The 10,573-nt window shown below is 34.7% G+C and overlaps 1 protein-coding gene across 2 annotated transcripts; it reads left to right on the forward strand.

Annotated features, from left to right (window-relative positions):
- Nucleotides 1–5,439: 5,439 nt before the first annotated feature.
- LOC120174798 (protein WVD2-like 3) lies at nucleotides 5,440–9,816 on the forward strand. Of its 2 annotated transcripts, none has more exons than XM_039181541.1 (7): nucleotides 5,440–5,546; nucleotides 7,260–7,782; nucleotides 8,196–8,281; nucleotides 8,655–8,748; nucleotides 8,835–8,906; nucleotides 9,092–9,202; nucleotides 9,362–9,816. In XM_039181541.1, exons 1-7 carry the CDS (start codon nucleotides 5,473–5,475, stop codon nucleotides 9,608–9,610), a joined length of 1,209 nt encoding a protein of 402 aa, XP_039037472.1. In that variant the 5' UTR covers nucleotides 5,440–5,472; the 3' UTR covers nucleotides 9,611–9,816. The 2 variants fall into 2 exon arrangements, with proteins under 2 accessions (XP_039037472.1, XP_039037473.1); XM_039181542.1 differs by having other exon boundaries at nucleotides 5,441–5,546; nucleotides 8,199–8,281.
- The last annotated feature ends 757 nt before the right edge of the window (nucleotides 9,817–10,573 follow it).

A 10,573-nucleotide genomic window follows, 5' to 3' on the forward strand; every position in this document is an offset into this window, starting at 1 on the left:
TTGATTTTGGTTCAAAATACTTTGTGAAAATTGTTTTTTAAAAATAGTTTAAGTACAAATCACAATTTTACACATTTAGTAAGGTTTAAAATTGATCTTGAAAAACTTGGAGTAATAATTTGATATTCGGTTAATTGAATCGAATATAAAATTGTAAAATCATTTGTAAAATCTTAAAATTCATTTAACTTAATTTGTTATATCGAAATATCAAAAATGTTTTCAACAATTTTTAATAAAAGAATCATAATTTTATTATAATTTTGTTAAAAGTAAAACTAATTTTTGTTAATGAATAATTTTTAAATAAATCTTTATATTTTTAATATTTACATAATAACGATAAATTTATTTGTGATGTGTTTCAGTACGTCGTTTTAATGGTATGTTATAGTATACAACATACGCTATAGACTCATCTGTTTCAACGGATATTAATTAGACCATTTTTAACAGTTTTGTATATATTTTAAATATGTTTTGATAATTTCAGACAAACCATTTAAGCAAAATTGTTTCTGTTTTTTTAGACATCTTTAACCTCAATTTTAAACCTATAAATAATAGCCTCTCCAAGCTCATTTTAATACACAGCAATCATTAAAACTCATCATTAAAATTGTAGGGTAAAGTACACAAATGGTCCCCCAACTATAGGATTTATTAAGTCCCTCGATTATTAAAAGTTTCAGAGGTCAGTCAACTATTCATTATGTTCAAAACTCATCCTTTTTTGTTAAAAAATTGACAATATTATAAGATGAACATTAACCAACTGACTGTGATATGATAAAATCTGGTCTCATAATCTCAAACGATTATCATATCACAATCATCATGTTAACATTCGGCTTAGACAACTGCCAATTTTTTAACAGAGATTAATTTGGAACATAATAAATAGTCAGGTGACCATTATGTAACTTTTAATATTTGAGGTACTTAACAAAGCAACATTCTATAGCCAGATGATCATTTTGTAATTTTAATAGTTGAAGGACTTAATAAAATAATACCCTATAGTCTGGGGACCATTTGAATGTTAGGGGTTTATGTTAAAGAAATAATTTTGTAAGGATGTTAGAAGAGTGTTTTGTGATATACCGACCCGTGTAGGTAGTCTAAGTCGAATCACATTAAATTTTATCTCTTATACATGTCTTATTTTTATGTTGATATCGCTTTGGTTATTTTTTACGCTCTCAAATTCTTAATAATATATATTTTTAATGTGCTTAATATGATATGTGTACTTTTTTACTAAAAATATAAGCATTTAATTTTATTAAGCTAAAATTACAAGGAAGATTTACAATTAGAATCATAAACACATAAATAGGATATTCTCTTATAATCATTAACATAATAAACTAGTTATTTAAGATCAAATAATGACCATATAAGGAAAAAATGAAAAACTCATCCAAACACTCAAACAAAAAGTAGGTACGAATAGATGTGACTACTACGACAAGCGAACTACGATAGGGGATTAAACTATGAAAGACCACTGACAAACGCAAATTAAAGTCAAACAATGTGAGAAAACTATCAAGTCCAAAGCAGGGAAGATCAACGAGACAACAAATGAGCATCATCTGGACCATTGGTGACGATGTCAAAGCCAACTCTAAAAAAAATTGTCAAATAATCGAAAAAAAATTAAAAATATGCCAAAAAGAAGAGAAAATTTATCATAAAGGCAGTAAAAAATATACCATAAAGATAAAGTTATTAAAAAAATAAATATGCGAGATGACAAATAAAATACAAAAATAAAGAAATATCAATAACAACAAAAACACCAAGAACATATGCCGCCTACCAACTAAACATGAAAAAAAAGAAGTAAGCGACAATATCATATTTGTACTATACAAAACATCCAATGTAATACATCAATTATCATTATGTGTATTATTATAGTATTTGAAAAGTTTCATGATTCTAGTCGGTCTCGGTGGACATTGTGGCGGCTCACCCCCAGTTCATTCATTCTAAAATTATTGGTAATATCAATAATTCATTTCTTTTTATTTCTTTTGTCTATGGCAGCCCGGACAAGAAGATTCGCCAAGCCCTTTGGAAGGATCTTAGCTTTATTCCTAGAGACACTAGAAGATCTTGGCTCATTGGCGAGGATTTCAATGCCATACTCTCAAGCTCGGAGAAGACCAGAGAGGCTCGGAAAGGTGTGGGTTGTTCTTTATTCCAAGATTTTATGGAGCGTCATAAACTCCTAGACATGGGTTTAATGGACCCCAGTTTACTTGGACCCGGGGAGGAGTTTTTGAGAGACTTGATCGCTTCATTGCTAATGACATTTGGAACACTATTGCTCCTTCCTCTTCGGCGCAACATCTCCCTCGAATTAAGTCGGACTACAGACCGCTTCTACTCCTTGCAAATAACTCCTACCGGTTTAATCTTCCTCGTCCATTCTGATGCACTGCTGGCTGGACGAAGCATCCTCAGTTTCACTTGTTCATTTAAAATGTTTAGCAATATGAGGGGGACATAACTCATTCTATTAACACTCTAGCTAAGGATCTCAAAACGTGGAACAAAGATGTGTATGAAAACATTTCTCAGACGAAGAAAAAGATTAAAGAGAGACTTGCTCTGGTCCAAAACCGTATGAACCATCAGAGGACTAATCGTCTTCAAGCTGAGGAGTTTGACATTCGGACTCAATTCAAAGAGATTCTTGACCATGAAGAGCTCTTATGTAAACAAAAAGCGGGGGGAACGTGGCTTATGGAAGGGGATCGGAATTCCAAGTACTTCTATAGTCGTGCCTTCACTCGCCACAAAAAGAACCACATCCAAGCTTTAAGGATAAATGGCGAGTGGTGTTTTGATGGTGACACCCTTCGTGATGAAGCGACCAACTTTTTTGACAATATTTATCGGGAGGACACTTATAACAAAGTTCAATTTCCTATTAGCGGTGCCTTCCCTCGGATCTCCGGTGCTGATATCTGTGACCTTAATGCTACAGTTACTAATGAGGAAGTCAGGAAAGCTTTATTTGAGATGAGTCAGTTTAAATCCCGGGGTGTCGATGGCCTCAATACTCACTTTTTTCAGAGACAATGGGATTCTATCGGTAGTGCGATATGCGATTGGGTGAAAGGTATCTTCGATGGTAAGTCTATGGACCCGAGCATAAATAAAACCCTCCTTGTCCTCATCCAGAAAGTGAATAACCTGGAGGCTTTCGCGGAGTTTTGCCCGATTAACTTATGCACAATCCTCTACAAGCTGATAATGAAGATCATTGCTAATCGGTTTAGACCCATATTTCTTAAGATCATTACCCAAAACCAAGCTAGCTTTATAGTCGGTCGGAATATCACTGACAACATCAGTGTGGCTCGATGGAGAGAAAGCATGGTAAAAACCATTGGATGGCCGTTAAAGTGGAGTTAGAAAAAGCGTATGACTGAGTCGAGTAGGACTTTCTGTCCGACTCGCTGATGGATATGGGACTTGAGCGCATCCATAGAATCACCATGAATTCTATCTCCTTGTCCTCTATCCAAAGTTTATGGAAACAACGTAATGAGTTTGTTTTTAATGGGCAGGTTTGGTCTACACTTTAATGGGCAGGTTTGGTCTGCACCGGAGATCATTCAAGCAACCTTGGCATGGGCTAAGCTGATCCATCAACATACCAAGTAGGGATGCACCTCTATCAATAAGAACATGTACCAGAAATGGCAGCCTCCCACCACTGGTGCCTTGAAACTTTACACCGATGGAGCCATTAATTTGGGTACAAGGTCAGCCTCTAGTGGAGGAGTTCTGCGAGATAATACTGGGACGTGGATAACATGGTTCTATCGGAGGATAGGCCGTTGCTCTATCCTACATACCGAGCTTTGGGGGGGGGGGGTACTGGATGGACTTTCGCTTGCTTGGAGAAGTGGAGTTCGACACGTTGAGGTAGAGATGGACAATAGCGAGGCTGTTACGTTGCTCGACTCTTCTAGCTGCCACCGGGATGGCTCGATCTTTCGTAAAATCTGTAAAATTCTCAATCTCGATTGGAATGTCAAGATATATCATATCACAAGAGAAGCTAATAGCGTAGCTGATGCGATGGCTCGTCCCTGTCGTTCAAGCACCATAGGTCTCACTCTGATGTTGCAGTCTCACTCTGATGTTGCAGGCTCCTCATGACGTGCAACATATTCTGTCTAAGGACAGAACCAAAGCTTTTAACGTTTAGTCCACTGCTTAGCAGTTAACCTTGTTACCAAAAGAAAGTTTCATTGATTGATTTAATATTTATAAATAATGTTAATTCGTATACCATAATAATACATGAAATAATTGTTCATGAATGAAACTTACAAGTAATGTTAACTCAGGTACGATAATAATATACGAGATGAAATTTTCAAGTAATGTTGTTATTCTTTGAGGTCATGGGTTCGAACACTAGTAATGTCAGAGGTGTTAACGTTTAATGTAAAATTGTTAAGAGTTATCTTTAAACAGATAATGTCTTGTACTTACCCTAAATTAATAAAAAAAATATTTACATATAAATACTACATTAGATATTTTATCAAATTATATATATTATAATAGATATTTTATCAAAAAATATTCCAAATAACATTTTAAAAGTACATTTAATAATTTAGATATCATATTAAAATATAGGTACTCAATGTTATATTCCCCTTTTCAAATACGTTTTCTGTTAAAATCTAAACCATCATTTTATACTAAAATTATATATAATCAAAATATTTTATTGTAAACTTTCCTTTCAACTATTTTTTTTGTTTATCTGAATTTGATCCGAGTATAACACCTTTTCACATTTTATTTTATTTGATGAGTTTAAAAAAATCATCTACCAAAAATTCGATCTGATTTTTAAGATAAAAATTCACACTTGATTCGATATATATAGTTTTCATTTTTATTAGATAAAATAAAGACCCAATTAAAAATATAAAAGAGAGATATTATTAATTAATTATCTCTAAATATATAAAATATCAATTATACTATTATTCTTGGATCAGTTTAGGTCAGGTAATTTTCACCCTAAACTTAAACTTAAATCAAACTTAAAATTTCAAGAAAATTTTGATTCTATCAAATTGAACTAAGTCAAAACTCGTCAAATTCAATCTAAATTCGTCACGACAAAACGACGGAAACCATAAGGGTAACAAAAAAAAATTATGAGATACTGTCAAGTGTAATTGACCCAAAATATTAGGAAAGTTAAGCGACAGCCAAAAGGAAAGCCAAAATTTAGGGAAAAGTGTTTTTAGGAAAGATTATATGATTCCAACGTCAAACTCACCTTTCTTCTTCTTATTATTTTGACCATTTTAAAAAAAGAAATAAAAAATGAGATAAACAGTGTTAAGTGACAACGTTAACACCGACGAAGCAGCTTACATATATTAATAGTGATAAATAAACAGAAACATTCTAAAACGCATGACCAAAAGGAGCACAGACACAGAGCGAAGAATCAAAGAGATTTCTGTTGTTCATCAAACCCGACCAAAAGCGTGAGTAATTTACCACTCATTCCCCGTTTCCCATTTCAAAACTTCTGATCCCTTATTCTTCCTTGATTACATTCACGCTAAAAATGTCCTTTTTTTATTTCAAATCTGTCTGAATGTTTTTTTTGTTTCATTGTTTGATCTGACCGTAAATTTCATTTATTTTCCTGCATTCAGAAATGGGTGTTTTTGTTTTGGTTTTCTTTGGGTTATAGACTTTGTACTTTGATTTTTGCTTTACAATATTCACAACTCCAGAAGGCACTTTTTTCTTTTTTGAGTGATTTCGAGGGATATTGCTTTGATGTGAAAATAATGAAAATTTAAGGCCAGTTTATGTATAGCATTTTAGGTTCTCTCATGCTTTTGATTTTCCTGGAACCAAATGGAGGATCCAAACCATTGCTGGCACAATCACCATTTTTCTTGTCCTTTTTGTTGTGTTGAATGAGATTCCTAATCCTCGAAAGTACATCTGTGTTTTTAAGTAGATGTCATACCGTTTTTCATTAGTGGCATTTACGATTACATGTTACAATCTTGGCGTGAATAGAATTGATTTTGGAGTCAATCTGGGATTTTTTCAATTTCCTTTGATTCTAAATTCAAATGATAAGAATATTCTTTTGTTCTATCGAAACAAAGTTCTCCATTCTTTTGCCTTTGTTTTGGTGTGGCTTTTTACCAATGATTGTTGCTTTATGCTCTCTTGTGTGTATAACGGAGTTAACTTATTGGACTTTTATGATAATTATGGACAAAGCAAGCCCTTTTAATAGATGCAAAGGGTTCCTTTTTTTTCCTTTAATTTTTACAAAGTAAGGCGTAGCCTGTGAAGGGTCGCTGCACGAACATCAATTGATTTTTCCCCTAAAGAAATCAAAGATGTCTTCCCAGGCCGGTGAAGCCAATTTCATTTTATGAAAAAAGTATTTTCATGTCAATTGTCAAGGTTTTATTTTGGCTTAGTGTGAATGTCTTTGGTATTTGCAGGTACTTCTTCTCTTTCACCTTGAAAGAACTATTCATCTTTCACAAAATCTGTTCTTTGATTCCCTTTTAGTGATTAGTTTCATTCCTGATGATAATTGAACTTAGTTTACGGGATATTTCATTTTCTCTATAACTGTGCCCAGTGGATATCAAACATGGGTATCGGAGTATAATCCTTCGTGTATATAGAAAAATATCATATAAATGAGCATACGATCTTAGATTCATACCCTTATCTAACATTAATTATGAGCATGGATAATGTAGGTATGGAGCATACCTAAAAATCGATTAATAAGCCTATATAAAGAACAGTCCTGTCAAAGTGCAGGGCTTTGTTAGTGCTGAGGAAGAGAGGTGCTGAGGAAGAGAGATACTGTCATGAAGTCTTTCTCAAATTGCAAAGTGTTGATTTTTCCCTTGATATCATATCTGATATTCTCTTTATGGGCCATTTGAATTGCAATCGAAGAAATTACGTTATAACTGCTATATTTGGGTTCTATATAGTCTATACTATTCCTCCTGTTCTATTCTTCATTGGGATGATTGAGATAAAACTTTATAATATGCCATTGCATCTAAAGATGATTGATTGATTGCTCTGAAATAGCATGATTTCCATCAATCTAATGGTGATTGAATTTGTTTATGGTTTTCTGTAAATAATCATCAATATGAGGTTTCTGATGGCATTTTGGATGTTGCAATTCAAATGTGCAGCTCAATGGGAGTAGAAATTACTGATATCCGCATGGACAAGCAATCAGATTCTATAATTGTTCAGTCAAATGGTGTGTTGCTTGATTCGAATGATGAAACATTTCAGAGTCAGCACGATGCCATGCAGTCATATGTGAACGGGGATCCTGATCTCCAAGGTACAGAAGAAGGCTCTGAAGCAAAAGAATACGAGGTGAAGGAATGCACTACTGAAAAATCAGTGGTGAAATCTGAACCAAGTCATATTGAGAACACTAAGGAAGAGCAAAGCCTGTTAAGCTCCAATCTTGACACTGGCAAACCAAAGTATAACAAATCAAGAGTATCCAAGCATGTATCAAAACATGCTGCAGCTAATATTAGAACGAAGCACACTGTTCCGCAACCATTTGCCCTTGCAACTGAAAAGCGTGCTTCATCTGGAACTCGTCTGGCATCAGCTGAAGCTTGCACTGGGACTGGTTTGAACAAATATTCTAACACAATTGGTGCACTTCATCCGGACACAAAAAAACAGAACCAGGTAACCTTCCTCTTAAAGATATATCTTTCTTTGAAGTCCCCGATTCATGTGAGTGCAAGTAATTTATACTTAAGGAACAGGCTTAGGTTAAGTTATATGTGTTAGAATATGTATAAATTGATGAAAACTATATTGATTGGTAATATCTGCAAAATTTTCTTTCTCTGGGATCTTTAGTTTTTTTGACTTCAGTTTTTGGTACATGCTCATAATGAAAACCTGAAGGAATAGCATCGTGCCACAATTAATAGCCTGCTCTTTTATTTAATTAAAATTCAGAAATGGAGATGTTTACAACAGGGAATAATATACTCAGCAGTGAATCATAGATTGATCAACTACAAGCTTAGAAATATCTTTCCTTTGTTTTCTCTCCCTCATAGTTGCTCATGAAGTGTCTATATGTTTGTCAGCAGCCACAATCGGCCTTGAGGAAACCTTTGCAACCTAATAACAAGAAGCATCCTGATGACGATGAATCTTATTCTGTTAATTCCATGTATCCTCTTTTACACGTATTTTAAGCTCACTTATACTTTTTCTACACTTGTTTGTTGTTATCTTGACATGCTTTCTTTCTGTTCAAATCCATATGTTCTTATATGTAGGGTATTGTCTGTTTGAAAATTTGGTAGAATGGTTGATATTATCTTCCAAAATGTCCATGCGTTCTGCTGTTGTAATTGAGAAAAAATAGCTCAAATAACAAAAAACGTGTCAAATTATGAACGCTAAACATGGTTAAATGGAAATGTTTATTGTTAAAAATTTGTAAAAAAATGCATTAGATTGGATGGCACTGCAAGCCCATGGCAAAGCATGAATTCATCTCTGTCCTGAAATCACAGATGTTATCCCTTGACTATAAAAAGCACTTTGGAGTCTTCCCGGACTGCTAAGCCGAAGTCAACTGTTGCATCAGCTCCTACATTTCGATGTTCTGAGCGTGCAGAGAAGAGGAAGGAGGTATTGCCGTGACTTTGATATGATATATGCATTTACCTTCACATTAGAAACACAAATCCTTGTCCCACTTTGTTGTTTTCTTGTAGTTCTATTCAAAACTGGAGGAGAAACACCAAGCTCTGGAGGCAGAAAAAACCCAAAGTGAAGCCCGGACTAAGGTGCAACAGCTCACCATGCTGCCTGCATCTCTCTCTATCTCTGATCTTCTGTCTCATGTCTACCAGTTCTAGTTTACTGTCCGAGGCAGATGATTAAGTTTCAAAATAACCCAACAATGGTAATTCTATTATTTCTCCTTTGCATCTTACTTGATAATTTTATTTTCTTTTTGAAAATTTTCAAGGAAGAGAGGGAGGCAGCCATCAAGCAATTCAGGAAGAGTTTGGCATTCAAGGCAATTCCAATGCCAAGCTTCTACCATGAGGGACCACCACCAAAAGTTGAGCTAAAAAAGGTATAGTGCTGAATTTCATTGATCTTTATCCATAATTAGCCTGGCCAAACAGATAATTCACTATTTAATTAGATATCAGCAACAATAAGTGTATGATTCATTGTCAATGAAATATACACTCCACATTTTCTGCTTAAATTTGTTTTGTGTGCATGCCAGATGCCACCAACTCGTGCAAAGTCTCCGAAGCTTGGTCGGAGGAAGAGTTGTAGCGGTCCAGTCAGTTCAAGTCAGGGCGAGAAGGTAAAAGGTGCTTATCACAAAAATCGTCACAGTTTGGGTAGTCAGGGAGAAGACATTATCGTCGCTGCTTTTGGTTCAGCAAATGAAAAGAATCCGAACAACGTCCAGAATGGCAACGCTCCTTTGAAATTCAAAGGCAAATGGCCACACTGGCTCGGACATTGATTTCCTATCTTGAGTTTCTGGTGAGTTTTCTAATTTAAGGGGAATGGCTCATTCCTTGTTTTCTTGTGATTGCCCTAAAGAATGTTTATTTTGTTAACTTAAGGCTGCAAAGACTTGTTGCTTTTTGGGTATTGTTATTAAGTGTAAATTTCTGTAAGTTATGTTCATATATAAATGTCCCTGATTTGTAATCTTTCACAGTCAAGAGACTCCAATCACTTATTTGAACAATTCAATAAAATTTGATCATATGTTCCAATCTCATTGTTTAGAGGGCTCATAGGAGAGGAGGCAAAGACCATTACCTCTATATTTATCCATTCTTGCAATCCTTTAGTTTGCTGTTATCTTTCACTAACACTGACAATCTTGATGCATATTTTCCTTGGTGTTTATTTTCCAAAACAGACATTGGTTACTTGGATTACTGGTTGTATAGATGCTATGTGAAATTGTAAAAGGGTAAAGCCAGTAATCAGGGATGTACACGTGATCTTTTGTTAGAGGAGACAAACTTATAAAAATTTAGGGATGAAATCCAATTATCAATAAAAGCATATACAAAGAAAATACAAATATTTAGGGAGGTGACTGCCCCCGGCTTCCACTCGGTCCATCCTTGGCAGTAACCGTTATCATAACTTATGAACCAAGTGAAGACTGTGTACTCAACTTGTAAGTTATTCTTCCTCTTCGCCTTTTTTGCAAAGAATTATGGTTGTTGCCGCCAGTAAGAGATGAAAAATGAAGGGAAAGGTTGAGGGGGCATTGGGGGGGGGTGCTTTGTTGGGGTTGAAGCTGTGCTTTTTATGGAATGGAAATATACATTGTTTAGCTTAGTTATGGCAAGCTTCACCATTGAAAGTCCATAAAGTAAAAGAGAAAAGAATGCCCATGAAGCTTAAAGGGTTTTGTATGTTAGCAAAGAGAGGCATAATAGAGAAGGATCCGGTCGTGGACAAT

This window comes from Hibiscus syriacus, unplaced genomic scaffold (assembly GCF_006381635.1).
Source record: "Hibiscus syriacus cultivar Baekdansim isolate YM2019G1 unplaced genomic scaffold, ASM638163v2 tig00112124_pilon, whole genome shotgun sequence".
Classification (NCBI taxonomy): domain Eukaryota; kingdom Viridiplantae; phylum Streptophyta; class Magnoliopsida; order Malvales; family Malvaceae; genus Hibiscus; species Hibiscus syriacus.

What these genes read in the sequence shown, in the direction of transcription:
- LOC120174798 (XM_039181541.1), top strand. Translation starts at nt 5,473, where the DNA reads ATGACCAAAAGGAGCACAGACACAGAGCGAAGAATCAAAGAGATTTCT. An exon ending in CATCAAACCCGACCAAAAGC is followed by an intron (nt 5,547 to 7,259) that starts GTGAGTAATTTA and finishes TCAAATGTGCAG; the next exon opens with CTCAATGGGAGTAGAAATTA. An exon ending in GTGCAGAGAAGAGGAAGGAG is followed by an intron (nt 8,749 to 8,834) that starts GTATTGCCGTGA and finishes GTTTTCTTGTAG; the next exon opens with TTCTATTCAAAACTGGAGGA.